The 25,210-nt window shown below is 38.3% G+C and overlaps 1 protein-coding gene across 1 annotated transcript in view; it reads left to right on the top strand.

Annotated features, from left to right (window-relative positions):
- Positions 1-11,062, top strand: part of LOC114648702 (syntaxin-binding protein 5-like) — a 580,738-nt gene extending 569,676 nt beyond the window's left edge. Inside the window, 4 exon segments of the mRNA XM_051924863.1 lie at positions 492-657; positions 2,749-2,860; positions 3,938-4,158; positions 7,083-11,062. Coding sequence (XP_051780823.1) covers positions 492-657; positions 2,749-2,860; positions 3,938-4,158; positions 7,083-7,124 — 541 coding nt within the window. The 3' untranslated portion in view covers positions 7,125-11,062.
- Positions 11,063-25,210: the final 14,148 nt, after the last annotated feature.

Genomic DNA, 25,210 nt, shown 5'->3' with positions numbered 1-25,210 from the left:
GCACCTGAAATATTTTCTCCTTATTCTACCAAGAGCATTGCTTGTTCCTTTTATATATTTAAATATCCTTAATTGAGTTGTTCATATTTCAGTTTATTTTGCATCATAGGAATGTTTAGTGTGCACATTGAAAAGCATAGCATTGCCCAGATTAGTTTGTATTAGCAACGAAAGGTTTATATCTGACAGGTGGGCAAAAGTGGTTTACAAACACTAAGATGCAGAACTACTTGAAGGATTATAACTACTAGATTGTGTTCAGAAATTTGTCAAAGGACAAATCATTTTTATTAAAGTATTATTTTTTTTTTGTTGTAAGGTGACACAGCATTATTCAAGAAAATGTTTTTAAAAGGTGTAAAAAGACACCTTGTTTAGTAGTAGTCCTTCTATACAAGTTTAAAAACAATGAGTATATTTAAAAATAGATTTGTCCTACTTTTTGCATATAATTGTAGAATTAACAAGTGTTTCTATTTTTGTCACCAAAGTTTGCCAAGTCTAAGACCGCTGTTGGATGTAAATTACCTGCCCTTGACTGATATGCGGATAGCTAGAACATTCTGCTTTACCAATAATGGGCAGGCATTATATCTTGTATCACCAACTGAGATTCAGCGAATAACATACAGCCAGGAAACGTGTGAAAACCTTCAGGTAAACAGATGTATGTTTATGTGAATGTAAAATCAGAGGATTGCACCAGTACTTGATGGGTTAAAATGTTGTGCATTTTTTAATTGATATGTGTATGTAGTATCTATTATTCTAATTATCTTCCAAAAGCATTTGTTACTAAAGTGCATTATTCTTTGGAGCTGTATATACTATACTGCTTTTAGATATTTACTTTTTCTTTCATTGTATGGAACACTGTAACAGAATAACAGTCATATACATCACATGCCATAAATTTTTATTAGCAGCTGCTAGGATTTGTGTGACTTCCTTGCATGCATTTTAGTCCTTCAACACAGAAGTGTTGATTATGTTACTGCTTCCATTTACAAGCTTGCTGTTTATTTATCTGTCACCTCAGTTGATCTTTCAGTTATTACCATTAAGGTACCTGACAACCTTGTATAGTTGATGTCTTTTGTTTAATCAAGTGTGGAACTGAGAAAAGCCATGAAAGCAAAGTAGTAAAAAAGGAAAACGTTCAGCTTTAAACTCTTTAGTTAATACTCTGTATTCACACTATTTTTTTTTTTTTTTTGTTCTTTATTTCACCTTATACAATTTCTTGTATTAGGAATTTGGTAGTTTTCGCATACCCCTTGGGGTCAGAGCGCAGGGTCAGCCATTGTACAGCGCCCCTGGAGCAATTACAGGTTAAGGGCCTTGCTCAAGGGCCCAGCAGAGCAGTGGCCTTTTTTTTTTTGGCAGTGACGGGGAATCGAACCGGCAACCTTCGGGATACCAGCGCAGCTCCTTAGCCTCAGAGCCACCACTCCGCCCTATCAGGAATTCTGAACTCGAACTAGATGATGTTGAGTTGTACCATTGCCATGCTTTGTGGTAGATGTTACTTTAAAGTAGTGAGATCCTGACATAACACACTGGAAAGTATTTACATTTTTTAATGTAAAGTCACCCTACATTATCTTATCTTCTATGTTGCCCAGAAGTTATTACGTGCAGCAAGATTTTTTTTCATGCTTATACAGAACCATATTTTCAGTCTTGCAGCCATTGTCACATGCACACGACTTTTGTTTCAATTTTCTTTCTTTTTAATTTTTGATAGGAGTAGCCACAGAAAATTAATCAACTTATCAAATTAAAAAGAACTCCAGAAGTCACCTTTCAGTTATATTTATCCTTAGAGTATAAATTTACAGTAATATAACCAAATGTATTTTATATGTGTTTAACCATGGCCACTTCTTTTTCTGCTCAAGACATCGCCACTTAAATAATATGGGAGCATCTGGTTAAACTGCCCTGAAGTGTGTCTCTCCTGTGCTGCTCGCTGTGGTGGAAATTTAAGTTTATTGTTCAGTTCATGTGAAGCCCACTAACACATTGTGTCCTGATAGTGTTAACAGCAAACAATTACTGTAGGCTAATACAGATAGGCAGCCCACATTACAGCCAATGAAGTGATGGGAGATAATTGGGCTATACTAAAAAAATAATTTATAAAGGGCAAATATGTCTGTGTTATATACCTGGTGTGTATGTGTGTAATTGGAAATATAAAGAAAGCACAGTCAAATACTACAAAAGAATTTTTGTGCCTGGCATTGGCTAAGAAGTTGTAAAAGTGAATTTCATGTTGGCGGTTCTTCCAAATCTTCATTCTTTGCTGCGGGTCCTCAACTTGATGACTACTTCCTGTATTTAACAGAATGTATAATTTCTCTTCATTTATTAACATGACAAATCTCTCTGGCAATCAGTTATTTATTGAGCATTTTTATTTTTGATATTTGGTGAAGGTCATACTAGCTTGACAGTGTAACACACTACTTTAGTTAAATGTCGCAAACATTAAGGTGTATATTAGTTTAACATGTATTCTTGGTGAGCTAAAACATAGGCTGTTAAGTGTCTATTTACAAGAAAAGATTTGTCCACAGTGTTAAGTGTTCATTATTTACATAAATTGTTTTCCAAAAATAGAGATTAATGCCCAGTTATTTAATCAAATTTTGGTAATTTTCTGTGTTTGCAAGGTATGTCACAGTCAAGATTGATCAGTAATTAACCTGTAACAGTTGCCAATTACTTTTTTTGTTGTTTCAGGAAATGTTAGGGGAATTGTTTACACCTGTAGAGACACCTGAAGCACCAAATCGAGGTTTCTTTAAAGGTCTTTTTGGTGGTGGAGCACAGTCCCTTGACAGAGAAGAGCTTTGTAAGTATAACATGGTGTTACAAGTCATATATAAACACCATGTATTTTCAGATATTTATTTAACAATGTGGTAACACTGAGCACAACAGAGAAAAGAACCCTGGACCGCAATTCCATTAATTACTGGGCCCACGAAGGGTCACACTCGGGCCAATTTGTATCCCGCTAGTTAATCTAACCAGGCCATCATTGGTCATGTGGAATGGAAATCCCAGACAGCTATAGGAGAGGAGAACATGCTAAATCTACATAGAGAAACTAGATTCATGAGATCGCAGCACATACCAGTATCACAACCTTTCCAATCCGAGTGTAAATATGCCAATTAAAATATGTGTTCCTTTTCACATTAAACACAATACTTTCAGTCTCAAAATGAAAAACTTTTGCTAGATGACGGTTGAAATCAGTGTGAAGTAAATTAAAATGCTTACTTATCTTAAGCCACTGTATATTTTACAATTGATGTTTGATAAATGATGAGGTTGCTCAAAGTCCACTGACGGTGTGACAGCTTGACAGCTTTGTAGAAGGTTGATGCTTCAACCAGTTATTAATACTATTTACTTGTAATATTTGACATTAGGTGTTCTATTGGCTCATGCTCAGCCAGATACTGTAAGAATTATTTTGTCGCTGTTGAGCAATGAAATCCGAAATGCAATTATGGTAAAGACACAAGACAGATTATCAAAAATAACTTGGATTGAATGTAAAACTAGTGTAAAACTGAAGTGTGCTTGATTGTTTCCTTTAGTGTTTTCCAGCCTATCTCAGGATGTGTGGCAGAATGGCATTGGATTGTCTAAGTCACTTAACCAGCTTAAGCTCCTGTTGTTAAAAAAAAAAAAAAACAAGCTAAACAAATCTATAAACAATTGTATTCTGATCTTTAGGTTAGCGTGGACAAAGGCTAATTAATAATACAAATAAAAGCAAAATTTGTTTTACCTATCAAAATATTTTTCCTAACCTTACATTATTTATGTGTTAAGTTGCTGTAATGATGTCAAAAGTAGTTTGAGCTAAAACTAAACACATCTATCATTTTGATTCTCTCCTTTTCTTTGGTAACAGTTGGTGAATCGGTAGCTGGAAAAGCATCCCGAAGTCTTGCTCAGCACATCCCCGGTCCAGGAGGAATTGAAGGAATGAAGGGTGCAGCATCAGGGGTTGTAGGAGAGCTCGCCCGAGCCCGTATTGCTTTGGATGAACGAGGACAAAAGCTAGGGGAGCTGGAAGAAAGAACAGCTGCAATGATGGCCAGTGCAGATTCATTCTCAAAACATGCCCATGATGTAAGATCTGATGCTGATCATTAGTATTTCTTTGCTTTATTCCTTTATGTCATGTTTCAGTACACTGTGGTTGCTTTATATAGTAGTAGTATTAGTAGGAAGACTGTTATATGTGCAGAGCACAGTAAAAGGACTAGTGGCATATCTGAACAGCATATAACATATCACCTCTCTGCAGCACCATGATATTTTGAGTAAGTGTAGTGATCTACTAGCCTGTACCTATTAAAAGCTCATAACTAATGAACATTTAAAAAAGTGCTGGTTGTTATGAATTTTAATTATATTTCTTTACGCTAACAAAGACAAAACTTGGAACACAAAACATAAAGAAACTATCATTAGTGCAGTAAGTAAACCTGTTTACCACAGGAAAAATATAGATAGTGATTGAGCACTTACACATGGAATCCCATTTCCATTGTTTCCACTTTCATTGTCTTTCTGTCTGGCTGACAGTCATCTTTGATACAGTTAATTCTTTCTTACAAGCAATACCATTGTCCAGAAGTACTTGCACCATCAGGCAATTGAGCAGTAACAACAATTTATATATTTATCTGGTTGGGAAGAGATGCACTTAGCCTGAAACGTCCCTTGAAATTTATTGTATTGTTGGATTAAAATGAACAGGTGCATTCACCTGGCTCATTTTGCTTTACACGTTCTTTGCTTCACACTTTCTTTCCTTTTACTGTTAATTGTCCATCAGTCCTAATTGAAAATGTTAAAATGTTTAAATTAGCATGCTAGAAACTAGTGAACTGAGCACAAAATAAATGTACTGATATACAAATGATAGATACTGTAGCTAGTTCATTCATTAGTTCATTCATTTTCATACTTTGGTGATTCTACACTGTAAAAGTGAAGAATCACCCGTTGGGATAAACAAAGTATTTCTGCAGGTGACCTTAGTTAAAGTCCCAAAGGTGTTCAGAGTGAAGAGACAAAGACAGGAAAGTTCCTTATGGAGGTCCAGGGCTGCTCATATCCATATTAGAGACACAGTCCTTGAGCCTTTGAAACATGAATAATACAGGGTGATTTCCAAAGAAGCATTACTTTCTGGAGCCTTAGTGGCATATTGAACAGCTAACTCAGGATACCACAAAGTTGGTCAACAAAAGACTTAAGAATTCAAACTGACTCTATCTTGTCCTGTAGCCCTTCCTGTGTGTAACATCCTTAGTTGTCTCATCACTTGGTCATCAGTTATGGACGAATCATAATGGTGGTTGGAGGTGGACTCATCACTGACCTTACCAGTTGGTGAAAGTCAGTTAAAAAATGACTTCATAGTGTTAGCTTTCTCCATGTTCCCTTTCAGCATCTGAGCCCTGGGTTTCTTGGGTCGGGTAATTACACTCAATCAATTCCAAAGATTATTATTGTAATTCTGAGTGATTTTTTTTACATGTTTTAGCTTTGTAATCTTCCTTTCCTTTATTTGCATTTTACATTAGCAGTCTGTTTACACCCTTTAGAACCTCATTATGATCAGATTTGAATGCTCTCCTCCTATTGAGGAGACTTTATATTTCCATAGAAATCCAGAGCTTGCGGTCTGGAAAGCTGCATACTGCTTCTGAGGGAGAAGTAGTGTCAACACAGAAGATAATATAGACTGTGATGCCCTCAATACTATCCCCATATGACTTGCACATCATTTCCCAGTCGTTTGCCATTTCAGCCTCCAGGCCATGTCTTCACTATCCTGGTGGCAACAGGTTGCTATCTAATAACTGGTTTGTAGATGGGAGTAGGATAGATCAGATTGAGCTCAAATTGTGATCCAAAGGACTCATCATTTTAGTGTTGGTTATTGAGTGAATCATTTCTGTTTCTGAGGATCCATTTTGCAGGTGGAGGATTATAATATATAATCATTAAGCAGGAGGATGTAGACTATCTGCCTGGGCTGTTAATGTGGACAATTTTTTTACAGCCATTATTGCAGTGTGTGGATTACACATTTTAGTTTTAACTTTAATATATCCCTTTTACAGTATTGCTCATTCATTTGAATGACCAGTCACATTCCTGCCTTTTTTCCACAGCGTGCCTGGTCTCTTCCTGCCCATATTAGGTGAAATCCATCTAGCATTAAGATAATGTCAGATATATCATCTTTAAGACAGCTCTGTATCATACACAAAATGCTGCAATCTTATTTAAAAGCGATCGAACATCCCCCATTACAGTGGATGACAGGCCAGGTCTGAATCTTTTACGCCTTCCTTTTTTTCTTGCACTGGCCCTTTGCCATCAATGTCTTTGGGCAAGCAACTCCTGTGGTAAAGTGAAACAGAGCTGTTCAGGTTCTTGCGATTGCCGTGCAAGCAGCTAATGAAAGAAATATATGATGCATGCCACTTTTAGTTTCTCAGTGTCCCTTATAGTTCCAGTTTTGGCAGACACAAGGTAACCTTCAGATCCTCTTCACTCTCCCTGTGACTTCTCTCGAGTTCACAACTTGTACAAAAGACAGTTGAGACAAGTCAATGCCAGTGTTTGCAATGACAGCAACAGATTACTTGTAAATTTATAGTTCATTTTCTAATGGCTAGTTTCAGTGACAAGCCAGGCCACAAACGACATTGTATAACAGTAACAGTAGAGAATTTTGTTCCACTCTTTGGAGACTGATAAGAACACAAAGAAACGAGCATAGCAGTGGGTAGATAGATTTCAGGAGGATGTCACACTTGTGGTATTTCTCTTTAACTTGTAGTATTGTTGTGAATTTCCCCTTGGGATTATTAAAGTATTCTATCTATCTATCTATCTATCTATCTATCTATCTATCTATCTATCTATCTATCTATCTATCTATCTATCTATCTATCTATCTATCTATCTATCTATCTATCTATCTATCTATCTAGTAATGCATGCTTCCTGTTGATTCTTTTGCTTTTCAGATGATGCTCAAGTACAAAGATAAGAAGTGGTACCAATTCTGATTATAAAGGGACACTCTGCGACTCTTGTAAACTGCGCTATCTGGAAGAAATTGCCCTACTCCCTCCATTTATTTCCGCAGGAAAAGGGTGATTCATCACAGAGTACTGCTCTTTCCTAGCACAATATCATACACTCTTTTACCTCAGTCATGTGGCTTTAACTGAGGAGCATACTGAAAAAAAAACTTTTTGGGGTGGGAGTTGGGTGGAACCACTTGAAGGTTTTTTTGGGTTTTTTTTTGTTTTTTTTGGTGTTGTTGTTTATGTTGATTTACATTGTCATTGTTTCTTTCTCCTTTTTGTCTACTACGCCTAATGGTTGGTACCTGTATGCAACTGGACAGAGGAGCGAGTGCAGACTGTTTTTTGTTTTTCCTCTTTTTCATATGCCATACTGTTTTGTGTTGCTTTGTCTGCTGCCAGAATGTCATTATACCCAGGGTCATAAAAATGACTTATTAAAAACAAACTCTGTAGAAGGTGTGTGTACAATAGAAGTATATGTGTGTGTATATGCGCATATGTATGTTATACACTGTATGTACATACAGTATACTTACATTTATTTGTATGTGTCTCATCTTATATTTTTTTTTGCCATGGTTAAGGACAAACTGAAAAGGTGAAGCAGCAAACGAGAGATGTCATAAAGTGAAAGTGAGGAGCAGGGCCCAGAGAGCATACCTTACTCTGCGTTCTCCAGGACATCTGCTTCATTTATTTTGGGTACATTGCAAATGGAATTCAGTTTTATATTCACTGGTTAATGAGGTGTTTTTTTTTTGTTTGTTTTGTTTTTATTTTTTTAAGGTCTGAATGGCTTTTCATTCATTAATTTGAAATTTGTTAGGTCTTTCCGGAAAGCACAAGTTCAGACCCTTTAATTAGTAAAGTTTACCTGAGATCAATGAAGTTGCTGCCTAGTAGTTTTAGTCCTGCTGTGTATCAGATTATTCTTTTCACTCTTTCTTGTATTCTCAGTATACTGCTCAAGTCAGAGTGTCTTCAGGAATGGGGGAAAAATACTTTCTGCTTTTTTTGTACTGATTTTCTAATATCCCATTGAGTCTCCCAACTCTTACTAATATATCTTTAAGATGAAATACATTTTTTGTTTATAATTGACTTATTCCCCCTATTATGTACAAACGTTAAGAGTTGAAAAAGGAAAAAAACATGATGGTTCAATGGTAAAATTGACAAGCTTCCAGAGCAGCTGTAAACCAGTGGGGTGAGACTTGCAGCTTATATATTTCTGTATATAGACAATGTAAGAATTATTGAGCCAAATGCAGTGCCATCGGTTTGTATTTGTGTATTATGTTTCAGGGACAGGGAGTAGAAATGCCATACACCAGTCTGCGTTGCCTTTGGTTTGGAGATGCAGATTGCAGTTTGCAGGGACTAATGTGTTCATCAACCTCTGTCTTTTTTGGTGTATTTTATTATGATTATTATTTTTTTTTGGTGTCTGTCTGAATTGTATCATTCAAGAGATGGGGAGAATTGGAACCAAATCATGGTAAATGGTGCCGTTAACATTGGTACAGAGGAGAGCACTTGACTTTATGTTTCAATTCACAACACTGACCAACACATTAATGTTACCTGAAAGGTTCATGAATCTGTTTAGCAAAAAGGGACTAAAAAGCACATATCAGAAGGATAAAGTTGGGTGGGTTGGAGGGAAAGTAGGGTGCAGTATTGCCTATCCCACCAATGATTACAGCTCACTTGCAGGTCATTTGGAGCTGTGGTTAATTAGACTCGCCTTTCTTCAGACCAGAAGCAATTCAAAAACCCTTTGTCCCTCACATTTACTGTCAGCCCTTGAAGTGGTCAATTTGGACATCTAACAGAAGCATATTTACTTGTAACCAGACTCTGTAGCAGAACGGCACCCCATCTTCACAAAGTGATGACCCATGGTTCTTTCAGGGACGTCTTAGTCACCATGAGCTGTTTCAGTTGAAAAACCCATTTGTATGTGCGTGTGCGGTGCTACACGCGAGTGTGTGTGTGTGTGCGCTTGCGTGTCTGAATCTTAAGTATACATTTCATCTGCATGGACTCTAGAAGGACCGGAATACAAATACCAGTACATACTGTATATGAAGCTCATTGTTTTGAGAAATACAGTACATTTCCTTAAATATGTTTTCAATGTCTTATTCTCCCAAATTCTGTTTTATTTTATCCTGAAGAAGTGCAAGAAACTGCTGCTATTTGTGTTCTATGTTAGTTTATTGTCAAGAATTAATTCTTTTGGGTTATTTTTTGTTTCTAAAGAAGGAATGATCTTTTTTTGTGCTTGGAAATTCTGCCAAATTGCTAATATTATGTAAATAGTGGGACAATCGGAGACAAATCTGAAAGTGTTTAAAGTGGCTTAAAGATGCAAGTCAAGTTGCTCATGTTTTCTAACGCCAAAGAATTATTTTTCAATTGTTTTGGATAAGAAGTTAAATCAATGTTTCCTGCCCTTTAGCTTGCGTGCCTGAAGAAGAGGTATCTATGTGGGATTTGCGGGAAACCATTACAAGAATGGGAAATGTGATGAAAAGTTGGGGTTTGTTCTATCTTTGGATTTTTTGCATCTTCCTTCTTAAATGTGTTGGTAGAAGAAGAAGGAATTCTAAAATAGAGTTGGCATTTTCTACAAATATAGACCATTTAATACAAAAATAATAAATAGATAATGAAAAAAGGAGGGTAAAACCTGTAGAGATTCAAAATTAAATTGTGCCGCTTTGTCATGCCTATGTGTGCTACTTGCCGGTGCACTACAGCTTAAATATCGTTTTCAGTTAGCCGAAGAGACCTGGACTGAAACAAGTGTGTCACCTAGAAACCTCTGTTTCTGTCTGTTTTAGTTTTGTATGTCATTCATTGTCCTGCATGTGTGTGACTGATTTCTAAAGAGGACCAAAACGTACAGAGACGAACTAAACTGTGTCCATCATGGGGGTGGGGGGATGTGAATAACGAATGGCTGCACTTTCAGATTTGTTTTCAATGATAGCCTCTGAGGATCTCCTATATTTTATACATAAGACAAATCTATACTTTTAATTTAAAGAATTTTATATATGTACAATTTTATGTCATAATTTAAGGATTTCTGCTTTTAAGTGGTCTAAGTGCTTACAAGGTATGTATAATACTCTATGTTAAATATTAAAGAAATTTGAAAAAAGATGCCGTTTTACATTTTCTAATGAAAATTGCTTGCATCTCATAAAAGTGTGGCTGTTGTCTGGAAAAGAGAAGCCCAACAGCTTAAAATCAAACCTTCATTTTCCACTGATGATGTGTCCAGCACTTTACGAATGCAGGAACAATTTTCTAATTAGCGTGTTAGATTTGAATTTAGCGTGTTTTCCTTTTTCTTGCACAATAGCAGAAATAACGTTATTGGAGGTTTACAATATTTTTTTTTAATATACCAGCCATTCTCATCTCCATGTGAAGATTTTTTTAGTCTCCATATTAGGAAGTATGTTGTGTTTTTTAACCAGTGAGTCCTCATTTTTCTGCTATGTTGATTATGCATTAGTGTCTAGGCGTGGTACTTTTTTTTTTTTTTTTTTTTTTTTTTTTGAAAATATAACTGAAAAAGAAAAAAATACTGAAGTGCCCTCTCTTACTTTTTTCTTTTTCTTTTTTTTTCTTTTTTTAACATCTACGTACTGCACATGCAGCCATTACCCTTCATGCAGATCTGCCTGTTTTTCATCAGCCATCTTCTCTGTGGGCCGGGAGTGAGGGGGAGGAGGGACATATCTGTGGGTTGCAGTATTTTCTCATTGTAGCCAATTTTCTTGTACAGTTTTATGCAAATTTCACATGGATGTCTACTTTATCTGCTGCCACAAACAATTTAGAAAATCTGTAGATAGAAATTACTGTGCAATGAAAAAATAAATATAAAAAAATCAGATATGCACAGAGTCTTGTATGTGTGCCTTTTTTTTTCTCTCTCTCTCTCTCTCTTCTTTTCCAAGGTCTGATTACTTCATATTTTGATGTTATACCCAAGAGCTTAAACAAAATCGCAAGAAATTAACATTTTTATTTGTACAGCTTTCTTTATTTACATATGCTTTGTCTTATGTTGATTGCAAAAAAGGAAAAAAAATGCTAAATGTCTGTCAAATAGCACAACTAAATATGCTGTTTACCTTTCATCGTGAGGCTTCCTTCTGACTGCAGTGCCGCATTCACCTCAAGTGGTGTCCTCTACCAGAGGGCTGACCGTCATATATCTCCATTGCAGTCATTGTTCTACCAGCCGCTTTAAGTGACTTTAGTTGACTGCGTAACACTATTTGGTGGTGTCATCAATCCAGCCAGTCCCTGACCTGTCTCCCTTTTCGTTTTCCTTCCAGAATGTTTATAGTCATATTCCCCACTGAACTTCTCATGATATGGCCAACAGATGACATTTTCTGTCTAACTATGTCTTTACATAGATGCATTTTGGTGCATACCCTCTTCAGAATGTCTGTGTTCGAAAGCTTTTGCTGCTGGCTGGGTTTTAGCATTCACCTTTGGCATTATTGTTCAAATGCTACAATCCTTTTGAGAGCCTATGTGTGCTAGGTCTATGTTTTATATCCATAACTTTCAGTGACATGCAAAAGTTTGGGCACCATTCCTTAAAATGTCTGTTACTGTGAATAGTTAAGTGAGCAGAAAATGAACTGATTGCCCAAAGGCATAAAGTTAAAGATGACATGTTTCTTTAATATTTTAAGCAAGATTACATTTTTATTTACATCATTCACAGGTACAAAATACCAAAAAAATTAAAAGGGCCTGAAGTAAAAGTTTGGGCACCCAACATGGTTAGTACTGTACTAAGTCAGTAGTAAGACCCCCTCTGGCAATTATCACAGCTTGTAGACGTTTTTTATAGCCAGCTAAGAGGCTTTCAGTTCTTTCCTGAAGTATTTTCGCACATCCATCCTTGTAAAATGCTTCTAATTCTGCAAGATTCTTGGGCTGTCTTGCAGGCACTGCTCTCTTGAGATCTATCCACATATTATCAAAGATGTTTTGGTCAGAGGATTGTGGCAACCAATAGCCAAACCATCAGTTTGTGCCTCTTGAGGGTATTCCATTGTAGATTTTGAGGTGTGTTTTGGATCATTATCTTGATGTAGAACTCATCCTCTTTTTACCTTCAACATTTTTACAGATGGTGTTATGTTTGCTTCCAAAATTTACTCTTATTTATTTGAATCCATTCCATTGACATATTCGTTGTGCCACTGGCTGCAACACAAATCCAATTCGTGATCGATTAACCCTCATGTGTAATAGTTGCAGCGGTGTTCTTTTCGTGGAATTATACACCCTTTTTTTCTCCAAACATACCTTTGCACGTTGTGGCCAAAATGTTCAATTTTGACTTCTCAGTCCACAGGACTTCTTTCCAAAATGCACCAGGCTTGCAATCTTCAGGTGTTGAATTTTGTGGCTAGAACTCAGGAAAGTTTTTCTTCTGCTAACTCTTTATCATGAAGGTCGTATGTGTTCAGGTGTCGCTGCACAGTAGAAAAGGCGCACCACCACTCCAGAGTTAGAAATGGGCAAAAAATAAAAAGGCAGATCTGATTCCATTAATACTATTCATCAGAACCCCCAACATCTGACAAAACATTCTCTTGGATCATTGTAATAGTTCAGTGGTAACTCTAGAATGTGACTTGCTATAGCTTAACCTCTGCCATAACAGCTACTAGCCATACCATCCAAGTACAATATATGTGAAACAAAAGTTATCAGTGCATGAGGAAAAAGTGAATTGAAAGACTGATGCGGCTAATGATCTTCCTAGGAACGTAGCCCTTTTTGTGGAATTTTAGATGCTAGTGATCAGCCTGAATTGAAAACAAGAGTCCATTATGATGAGCAGATGCTGCTCATAAGTTAATAAATAGTAGGAATATGGATGCAATTAGCAATGCTGAGCCTACCATTTCTGCATCTACAGTATATCGGGCAGTAGTATTCAGATGTCATTTATGCTGAAATAGTTATTCTGATATTTGTTTTTTCTGCAGCATTTACGTAATTATACAAAGATTTCACTTGCATTTATACGCAAACAAAAGTTTCTCTTTTAATAATAATAATTCTTTACAATTATAGTGCTTTTCTCACTACTCAAATAGCTTTTACACACTGAGCAGAGAGCCAATTTAACCACTACTAATGTGTAGCATCCACCTGGATAATGTGATGACACCCATTTTGGCTCCAGTACGCTCATCACACATGAGCTGTTAGGTGGTGAAGTGGTGAGGGAGATGCCCAGTTACAGAAGGGAGATTGCTAGGGACCAGAATGACTAGGCTGAGGTGGTCAAATTAGCCTAGACATTGGGAGACACCTTGTTCTTTACGAAGGATGCCCAGGAATCTTTTATGACCACAAAGATATCAGGGCCTCAATTTTGCATCTCATTCAAATGACAGCGGCATTTTTACAGCACAGTGTCCCCGTCTCTGCACTTGGTCATTGGGATCCACATTCACACCACAGGGTAAGCACCCCCTGCAGCAACCGAAGTTTTTCCTGGTTGGTCTCCCATCCAAGTACTGACTAGGCCTGAACATGCTTAGCTTCAGGTGAATGACTTGTTCTGAAGTGCCATGTGGTATGGCTGCTGGCTAAGTATATGAGTTGTGAAAAAGGCCCTTTTGATAGTAACATATACAGTTGTGCTTGAAAGTTTGTGAACCTTTAGAATTTTCTATATTTCTGCATAAATATGACCTAAAACATCATCAGATTTTCACTCAAGTCCTAAAAGTAGATAAAGAGAAGCCAGTTAAACAAATGAGACAAAAATATTATACTTGGTCATTTATTTATTAAGGAAAATGGTTGAATATTACATATTTGTGAGTGGCAAAAGTATGTGAACCTTTGCTTTCAGTATCTGGTGTGACCCCCCTTTGCAGCAATAACTGCAACTAAACATTTCCGGTAACTGTTGATCAGTCCTGCACACCAGCTTGGAGGAATTTTAGCCCATTCCAGCTTCAACTCTGGGATGTTGGTGGGTTTCCTCACATTAACTGCTTGCTTCAGGTCCTTCCACAACATTTCAATTGGATTAAGGTCAGGACTTTGACTTGGCCATTCCAAAACATTAACTTTATTCTCCTTTAACCATTCTTTGGTAGAATGACTTGTGTGCTTAGGGTCGTTGTCTTGCTGCATGACCCACCTTGTCTTGAGATTCAGTTCATGGATAGATGTCCTGACATTTTCCTTTAGAATTCTCTGATATAATTCAGAATTCATTGTTCCATCAATGAAGGCAAGCCGTCTTGGCCCAGATGCAGCAAAACCGGCCCAAACCATGATACTACCACCACCATGTTTCACAGATGGGATAAGGTTCTTATTGCTGGAATGCAGTGTTTTCCTTTCTCCAAACATAACGAAAACAGTTAAACAAATGAGACAAAAATGTTATGCTTGGGCATTTATCTATTGAGGAAAATGATCGAATACTACATATTTGTGATTGGCAAAAGTATGTGAACCTCTAGGATTAGCAGTTAGTTAGAAGGTGAAATTAGAGTCAGGTGTTTTCAAACAATGGGATGACAATCAGGTGTGAGTGGGCACCCTGTGTTATTTAAAGAACAGGGATCTATCAGTCTGCTCTTCACAACACATGTTTGTGGAAGTGTATCATGGCACGAACAAAGGAGATTTCTGAGGACCTCAGAAAAAGAGTTGTTGATGCTTATCAGGCTGGAAAAGGTTACAAAACCTTCTCTAAAGAGTTTGGACTCAACCAATCCACAGTCAGACAGATTGTGTACAAATGGAGGAAATTCAAGACCATTGTTACCCTCCCCAGGAGTGGTCGACCAACAAAGATCACTCCAACATAATAATAGTAATAGTTGGCGAGGTCACAAAGGACCCCAGGGTAACTTCTAAGCAACTGAAGGCCTCCCTCACAATGGCTAATGTTCATGTTCATGAGTCCACCATCAGGAGAACACTGAACAACAATGGTGTGCATGGCAGGGTTGCAAGGAGAAAGCCACTGCTCTCCAAAAAAACATTGCTGCTCGTCTTCAGTTTGCTAAAGATCACGTGGACACACCAGAAGGCTATTGGATGAATATTTTGTGGACGGATGAGACAAAAATAGAACTTTTTAGTTTAAATGAAAAGCGTTATGTTTGGAGAAAGGAAAACACTGCATTCCAGCAATAAGAACCTTATCCCATCTGTGAAACATGGTGGTGGTAGTATCATGGTTTGGGCCGGTTTTGCTGCATCTGGGCCAAGACGGCTTGCCTTCATTGATGGAACAATGAATTCTGAATTATATCAGAGAATTCTAAAGGAAAATGTCAGGACATCTATCCATGAACTGAATCTCAAGACAAGGTGGGTCATGCAGCAAGACAACGACCCTAAGCACACAAGTCATTCTACCAAAGAATGGTTAAAGGAGAATAAAGTTAATGTTTTGGAATGGCCAAGTCAAAGTCCTGACCTTAATCCAATTGAAATGTTGTGGAAGGACCTGAAGCAAGCAGTTAATGTGAGGAAACCCACCAACATCCCAGAGTTGAAGCTGGAATGGGCTAAAATTCCTCCAAGCTGGTGTGCAGGACTGATCAACAGTTACCGGAAATGTTTAGTTGCAGTTATTGCTGCAAAGGGGGGTCACACCAGATACTGAAAGCAAAGGTTCACATACTTTTGCCACTCACAAATATGTAATATTCAACCATTTTCCTTAATAAATAAATGACCAAGTATAATATTTTTGTCTCATTTGTTTAACTGGCTTCTCTTTATCTACTTTTAGGACTTGAGTGAAAATCTGATGATGTTTTAGGTCATATTTATGCAGAAATATAGAAAATTCTAAAGGGTTCACAAACTTTCAAGCACAACTGTAAGCACAATGTCCTTTACGTCCACAGTTTTCAAACTTTTTTGAACAAGTACCACTCCGCAAGGACCAGTAAACTGAAGTACCACTGTCAATGAATCGTTAATTTACACCTGTGTTGTTTTGAAGAAAAGTCACTATAATGACTATAATTATGATGTTAAAGTGATATTAAACTAATTAAGGAAACGGGTGCCCGCGCTAATAAAAGCCGGCTTGGAGTCTTCCACGCATTTACAGTAGTATACTTAAACTATATATGATTATATGCAACATATTGGCATTCTAGCAACATCGATTCGTGGAAAATAAAGGACCACACGAGTACCACTTGGCATGACTTGAAGTACCACCAGTGGTATGCATACCACAGTTTGAAAACCGTGGCTTTACGTATCATATAATATTATTGCCTCTTTATGTTTTATATTAACCTCCGTTTATTTCATTTTGTAAAGCACTTTGAGCTACATTGTTTGTGTGAAAACATGCTTTATAAATTAATGTTCTTGTAGAACCATTGGAACAGACAGAAAAGAGAAGAAAGGATATATATGGAATTCTTTTATTTATAGGACTCTTTTTGTAAATTAGATGATAAAGGAGAGAGTGGGGATCCCATCTCGCTTGCTCGCTCACTCACTGGCTGTCTCTTAAAAACATTTAACATCCAAGTGTTGGGTTGTCATTGAGCCATCCGACCTTTGGACCTTTTCTCTGAATCAAGCCACCTGGACACAACTGGCCCACACATACCTTTTTTTTTTTAATCAAACTTCCCAAGTGTATTTAAGGTGTATGTCAGTGTTTTGGGGGGCATGAAGATTGGCAAAAACTAAAATGCACCTCAGTTTGAGATGACATCAACTCTCACCTCTGAATGAGATTCATCTGCATCTCAGAAGAGGTTGGGGAAATGGAGTCTGCGCCAGACCTCTAGAGGAGGAAGCTATAGGGCAGGGGTGGGCAGATTCAGTCCTGGAGGGCCGCAGTGGTTGCAGGTTTTTGTTCCAACCCAGTTGCTTAATTAAAAACCAATCCTTGTCAATTATTTAATTGCATGGCTTGCTAGTGCTTTAACTCTGCCATGTCAGGTCATTCTCATATCCTAGATTTTTTTTTCCTTTCTAAGGATATCATCCAAATGATTTGAAGTCTAGTTCTCAGTGCTTCACTTTTTTCTCTTCACTTTCCTTCCAAGTATTTAATTAAACCAAATAGTGCGTGATAAATACACACAGGTGTAAATGAAAACAAGCTAAATGGAGAAATGCTGGTTTCTTTTGTCATTTGCATGGTATTGCTAATTAGGAACAATTAAAAACCAAGAATACAGCTGTTTAAGACTAAAATAAGCAATAAGGGTTCAAAATCTTAACGAGCGAGACAACTAAAGTGAATCTGAAGTGTTACTTGAGCAATAAGGGTTTCTTATTAAGCAATTGGGTTGGAGCAAAAACCTGCAGCCACTGCGGCCCTCCAGGACTGAATCTGCCCACCCCTGCTATAGGGAGATGTAGCCTGTTGGTGGCTGTAGGATGAATTGGTGAATACCTGCAGTAAGGGGATGCTGTCCTGTTGAAACAAAAATACATTCTGAGCAGTGTTAGCAGGAGACTGTCTAGACATGACTGACAGGTAGCGGCTTCCTAAAAAAATGTCTGGGGACAAAGTGAAAGTCTATGTGGAGAATGGACTTTGTTAAGTCATTGACCTCAACAAATAATGTCATGACGACGGAAGTCTGTGTGGAAATCCTAAATCCAGTGAATATGCCCTCCATGGAGAAGGCAGTGCCAGATGCTTTGGTTGGAGTTTTGAAGTTTGGACTTTGGTTGGGTCCATATTTGTGTTGAGGGTGCTGCATTAATTAAAAACCTCTGTAGTTGAAATGTTGCAACATAGATGAGATTTTAGTGGAAATGCATCAAGCTGTGTATATTGAAGGAGTGTTTTGGCAAAGAGGTCCTTTCAGTGCTGGTTGGAGGTCAGTAGCAGTATCTTGGGACTGGAACACTGGAGTTTTGGTGCCCATATCTATAAATCAGGACAAGATGGTGGAAAGCCAATACTGGAGTGAAGACTCTGATCATTGAACTTCTGATTTAGGATGAGGAGTGTGGATTCTGTCCTCTCCAAGGAACAATGCACCAACTCGTTGTCCTTGCACAGATACAGAAGTCGTATGAGAATTTTCTAATCACGTCTCTATGTGCTTTGTAAACTTTGAAAAAACTTATGACTGTGTGTCCCATGGTATTTTGAGAAAGATATTACAACAGTATGGGGTGTCAAGTCCATTCACTGTGGGTTCTGAGGTTCACTGCTCTGCATCTTGTCACCTCTCCTGTTTTTGATGTTCACTGATAGGGCATCAAGTTGCAGCCCTGGTTTAGAAGGTAACCAGTTTGGGAGGAACCAAAGGTTTGCATGTTTGCTGTTATTTAGATGATGTTAACCTCTTGGCCTCATTGGACTGTGGTCTGGAATGATTTACAGACACTCGTGATGCAGTTGTGAGATGAATGACCATCTCCAAATCTGAGCTTTATGCTCCTGTTCTCAGAAAAGAAGAGCTTCTCTACTGCAGGTAAGGAATGGACAGCCATGTCAAATGGAGGATCAGCCACCTTTTAGTCTTGTTCACAAGTGTCGGAGGAGGTAATCCTGAGATTAACCCACACATTTAATGTTATGATAATAATCTAAACCAGTGGTTCTCAATCTAGGGGGGAGAGATGTAACAAAAAGGGGGGGTGCGAAGATGTGAAAAAAAGAAAACAAGAATCAAAAATATGAAAAAAAAACATCTATTGAAACCAAAACAAATTAACTTAAACTACATTCTGATACTAGAAAAATAGAGTTAGATAAATGTCGATAAAAGTTAAGTAGGTATAATAATATATGCATCTATGATATATCATTAATTAAAAAAGAACAAATTGGTATTAGTGGGATCCTTTCAAAAAAACGTTGGGGGGGGGGGGCACGAATAAAACTGTTATGAAAACTCAGGTTGCAAATACTTAAAGGTTGAGAAATGCTGATCTAAACTATGATGGTGGAGAAGTGGTTGCTAAGTCCCATACTTCTCAATCTGCATTAGCTATACTCTCAAGCTCTGGGTGGTAACTCAAAGAAGATTGTGAGGATTGGCAGAACTTCTGAGCTCACACTTGGGAGGGGAAATATGAAAGGAGAATCACTGCTTCTCTCAGGGAGCAACTGAGAATAGCCAGCTGTGCTGATTTGGAAATGTAACCAGAGTCGTCCCGGTTGGCTGTTACACAACCCACTGGCAGAAGACTAAATGATAAACCCAGGACATACTCGAGGTGATTCTAATTGTGAAATGGCTTGGAGCATCTGGAATTTTATTAGGATAAATTCAAAAGAAGCTTGTTAGGTCCAGTACGGCCTGGCTTGTCCAGCTCGGTGTATTGGTTAAAATCACAAAGAAGAATAATTTCAAGAGACTTTAATGAAGATATCATACAATTGTTGTCCATATAAATGTGCCTGAAAATTGAAGGATTTGAACAAGGTGGTCACACGTTCCTCAAACTAGAATTGCAATCCTGGGGGATCTGACAAAGCAATTCACAAATAATATATCCAGAAAGAATGGGGTAAAGCATCATTAAGAAGACCAAAATAACAATTGTAAGTGGCAGATATAAATAAGAAAGATTAGGAAAGAGAAATAGGAGGATTATACGTGAGGAAATGGCCAGCATTATTAAGTAAAAATACACACTTTATTGGAGGTGCACGTGTTCAGTTATGGTGTTGGTTGGGGGGGGGGGGGGTCCCAACAAACATTGTGTTGTGGATGGCTGCCTTCTTGATTGAGGTGTTGTTTCTCTAGTCTGTCAGGAAGGATGACCCTGGGTTTGCTGTTTTTTATTAGAAAGTACCAAACATGTCTGTGTATTATATTGGACTAATTTAGTGTTTATCTTGGTTTTTAAGACCTTCCTCATCATGATGCTTTTCACCATTCTGTGGTGTCTGCCCAGGTTCCTGCTCCATCATTATTAGGATACAACTGGGAGAAAATTGTTAGGAAAGTTAGAGAAAGCATTTAAAGCAAGAGCAAAATACAAATATTTATAAATTTCTAACAAAAGTAAATCCCACACTATTGCTCATTTCCAAATAAAGAATAACATAAGAATTTTAAAAAACAACCTTAGCACTAGGGTGTTGTTCCTTGTTAGCCATTATGGATGTAGTGAGAAGTCAAGCAAAACAACACCTTTTATTGGCTATCTAAAAAATTACAATATGCAAGCTTTCGAGGCAACTCTGGCCCTTTCTTCACGCAAGATGTAGAAGGGGCCTGAGTTGCCTCGAACGCTTGCATATTGTAGTCTTTTTAGTTAGCTAATTAAAGGTGTTATTTTGCTTGACTTCTCACTACAAAAAAACTTAGCTAATTCATTAAGACCAGTTTGGTATAATGTGAGGTATAATGATTAACTGATGGAAAACTGGTGAGAACAAAAACCTGCAGTCACAGGGGATCCCCGGAATTGCGTTTGAGAGGCACATTTCCAAATGTTCTTATCAGTCCTCGGTTTTTATACATGAAGCAAGTTAAAAGGCATTAATTGGCTTGTAGTTTTTGCCATATTAATTATTTATTCATGTTATTTCCTATGAGAAATCCTGTGTTTCATCATACTGATTTCAAATTCACATTTAAGGTAAAAAAAAAACTGAAAAACTATATAAATATGCAGTGATTTTCTGAACAAACACCTGACACCAAATTCTAGCTTTCTGAGAGCTGTGGCTTGTAAATATGAGGCTGCTATGGTCTCATTTGTTCACCAGATGGCACCAAAGAGCTTGCTGTGATAAATGCTAAGTTCAAAAGTTCCTAGTTTATAAAAGCTGAAATGTTTATTATTTGTACTGTTTTGAGTTGTTTTTAAGTTTTTTTTATATTAAAACTTTTTCTAGTTTTTATTTTTTTTCAGCTATGACTTGGAACCATAACCTAAACTTTAACTTGTCATCTCATTATCAGTGGTATGCTCATTCAGTGTTTTGAGCATATCATTTGCTCTGCATGAGGTGCTTGAGAGTATTTATAGTATAGTTTGGAGAGGACAAGTTTACAAATAAGGAGATGGTCTGGTCCGTCCATCTCATATGGTTAGCGTGGTGTACAGATGTGAATGCAGACATGGATGCATTTGCCCTTTCCATTGATTTGTATTGATAATTGAGTGTAAGTTTCTCTGCTGAACTGCATGAAGCCCCTCCTGAATTAATCTGTTTAACCAATCTGGGTTGAAAGCCATTGATTTAAGTGTACCTTGCTATTTTGAGTCGGCTGCTTTTTAAACGCCTGGATCACGTACCTGATCTGTTCCCTGACCGGATGCTTATCTGTTCTCGCCAAGTCCTTCCAAGTCTTGGGCTGTCTGAGGTGGTGTGTGAGCGGCCTGGTGATGGCTCAGTGCTTCTTCACTCCCTCTTTTACTTTTTGAAATGCATTTTGTACAATTAGTGGTGATTTTTACTCACTCATAAGGAATTAACTATTAAAAACATGCCTGAATTAACGGTAGGCAAAATGGAAAAAAACTGCAGAAAGTGAAAAAGTGAAAAGTCTACAAAGTACAAGAATTTCAATTGAAAATTTTGAAACTGAAGGCCCAAAGAATCAACTGTTACATTAATCAGTAGATGAGCCAAAGTCATAACCTGTAAACTACAGTAAATAATAGATTTAAGAATCACTGAAGACCTACTCTGCACAGTGACAGTGCAAGAGACATCAAAGGAATCTGTGAGTTTCCCCAAATGACTGCTTAGTTTCAGCAGCTGAGGACCACTGGCCATTTGGACTTCCTGCCCCACTCGGTTCCAGAATAATTTGGGAACAATTAACAGTAATGAGAGAAGAGGAGTGGAAAATAGTGGAGCCAAGGCCATTACTGAACCCCTGCACTCCACAGTAAATGTGTCTAAAAGAACAAAAACACAAAGTAGTTGCTGTCTCCTTAGATGATGGCGGGGAGGTTACTTGAGGCTGGTGGGCTCAGGTTTGTCTCTCCCTGATGAACTGTGCTGTTAGGACTAGACTGCCTTGATGGGCATGAAGGAAGGTGCTTCCAGTAAACCTTTCTCATTCTTTCTAAAACTTGACATTGGACCACTGATGGCCTTTCTTTTTCTGGGAGATCAGTGCCTCACATTTTATACTGTACAGTCAGGACACTTTTGTACCACTCCTGTTATGTACTAAATTAAGTCCATCCTGCATTTGCTGTTGGGTATCAGGACAATCCAAATATAGAGCTGTGGGTGACATTAACTCATGGCCAGCATCTACAAGGCAGGACATGGCTGTCCACTCTCAAAATTGCACCTTTTATCTCAGTGCTGCTTTGCTGTCCTCCAGTCTACACCAGTTTGACTGCTTGGCATCTTGATCAGACAGAGCTTGTGCCAGAACCTGGTACAATAGTCCACTGTAGGTTTAGGGAAGGCACCCCACACATCTGTTCTTGTCTGCTCCATGGGTGCTCCAACTGTTAAAGTGATGCTCTGGCCTGGCTAGGAGGCACCTTCTTAGCCTTTAAGATTAAAACAGTGACAAAAACCCCCATAGCTCTGTAGCTTTGACCCAAACAGAAGTCCTCAGGAAGATGCTTTAAATGTTTGTTATCCTGAAGCGTTTGAACCCTTTGGTTTTAATAATAAATAATAATAATTCATTACATTTATATAGCGCTTTTCTCAGTACTCAAAGCGCTATCCACACAGGGAGGAACCGGGAAGCGAACCCACAATCTTCCACAGTCTCCTTACTGCAAAGCAGCAGCACTACCACTGCGCCACCTGTGAGGACTAAGTTTTGCTAAGTTCTGTTTTGCTAAGAGGCTGTGAATATGTTCAGCATTCCACCACAAACTGCCCTCTCCACCAAGCTCATCAAGCTATGTAACTCAGAGACCTCCTCTTGGCACTGAGATAGGCGATCCTGAAATTTTGGTTTCACCCCAATAATAAAAAATGACCTGCTGCTATTCCATACAAAACTTGCCGCCCATCTTTTTTCAGGACTAGGACAATCCGCAAGGCCCAGGACATTCAGATGGCTCACTAACCCCAGTATCTAACACTCTTAATGCTGTCTTTTTCAAAGCGATTATCAGACATATTCCCAATAGCTATCAGTCCATGCTGATAAACTGCTCTCTCTCTATCAACCAGTCCATGAGTCTGGACATTTCTCGATGCTCTGGATGTATTCCAGGTTAGTGTTCTGGCAGTCTGTGGGGCCCTGCAAGCTTGTTGCATGTAGCTGCCTCCTCTTGATTTGATTTTCTCACCAACCAACATGTCACTGGCATTGTAGCATTCTACTTTTAATTCATCCATTTATTGATCAAATGTTTATTAATGTGACCAAAGACTGCATAATACACTAGAGCAAAAAAGTAGTATAAGAATCTGCAAATGCCAGTGGTGCTCTCACCAACCTGTCCCATTTCCTGTACCAAACCACCAGCTTGAAATTTCATGGACTAAACTTTTGGTTGGGGCCGATTACCTCCATGTTGAAATGACTAATCTGTGAGTCTTATGCTATCATAGGTTCTTATACCAAAATCAGTGTCATTAAAATAAATCATGAACAGTATGAAACCCAGGAAAGACCCCTAAGGGACTCCACTGATGACCTTGTTTCATGTGCAGCATGCCAGTCAACCAACTTATGGGCTATCTCTGATTCCTACATCTTCTAGTTTTAGAATTAATCTCCGGTATGGGACTGTATCAAATGCTCTTTGAAAGTCTTAAGTAAATTATGTCATGTGCTTTGGTTTTGTTAACTATTGCAGTTGTTTGTTCAAAAAAATCTACAAGATTGGTCTGGCAGATCTTCCTCTCATAAACCCATGCTGGCTGTAATTTAGTATGCCATTTCCATACAGGTGCTCTTCTAATTTATTTTACAGAAGTAAGACATTGGTCTGTAATTACTGTTTTGTCTTTCTTGAAAATTGGAGTCACATTTGCCAACTTTCCAGTCCTCCAGTACTGCTACTGCTACCATCTGACAGTATAAAGCAGTGTTTCTCAACCGTTCTTGTGTCACAACCCACTTTTTCCCCCAGTGTCTTTGCGACCCATTTTGGGGGTTGTCACCCATGATGAATCGAGTGTGATCATTTGGGTTCTTGTCTGCCATTGTCAGAAATGGGGAGCGTGGTCCCCCTTAATCAGATGAGCATGATCAACAGAGTGGTGGGGTTGAGACATCACCCTTGGTGAATTAAGCATAAACATCAGAATGGCGACCCACCTTGACCTACTAGCATTATAAACAATAGCAATTCATGACCTAGCAGTGGCAGCTCAGGACCAAGGACCCAAAAGTGTGTCTCTACTTAGTGGTTGAGAAACACAATGGCCCCAGTGTGCTCTGTGTAAGCCTAACTGCAAGGATCTCACCTGGATAGGAAGGCTGGATGGCCTGATTCCTTCTCATCAACCTCTCAGTTGCCATCTATTTGTTATCCTTTTCCACCTTCAGTCCTCTTGTACTGTTTCCCAGAGTGTCCTCTGCTTGGTATAAACTCAGTGCACACTGGGCAAGAGCAGACATCTATTACTTAACACAATGTAGAGCTGCCATAGCCCAAACGGTGGCCAGACCAGGCCAGATTCAAGTAAGAAGCCCTCCCAAGACTGAGCTATACCAACACGGAGCAAATGAGACTTCCTGAGGTGCTGTCAGTTCTCTCTCCAGAAGGCAAGGATCTTTGCCTTGTTTCCCATGACATAAGACTTCCGGCCACAGCAATTGATGAAGTGCCTTGGACTGAAAATGAACATCAACATGAAAGAAAAGTTGGAAATAGCAGTCAAAAATGACTAAGTAATGTACGGTGTACGTATCAATGTAATCTTAGTGTTTGAGAAACTCAATGACAGGTAGCCTTGAGAATCTGCAAACCCCAAAAGTTACAGCTACAGGGTCCGAATCTCAGCCTGGTCAGTGTTAGTATGGACTTTGCATGTCATCCTTGTATTTTCATGGACTTCAGATTTCCATGATGTGCATGAGTGTGTGTATGTGTCCTCTGCTTAGTCAGCCTCTGCCTTGAGTTCAAAC

Source organism: Erpetoichthys calabaricus, chromosome 3 (genome assembly GCF_900747795.2).
Source record: "Erpetoichthys calabaricus chromosome 3, fErpCal1.3, whole genome shotgun sequence".
Taxonomy (NCBI): domain Eukaryota; kingdom Metazoa; phylum Chordata; class Cladistia; order Polypteriformes; family Polypteridae; genus Erpetoichthys; species Erpetoichthys calabaricus.
The sequence above is the reverse complement of the archived record's forward strand: the minus strand, read 5'-3'. Positions and strand labels throughout refer to the sequence as shown.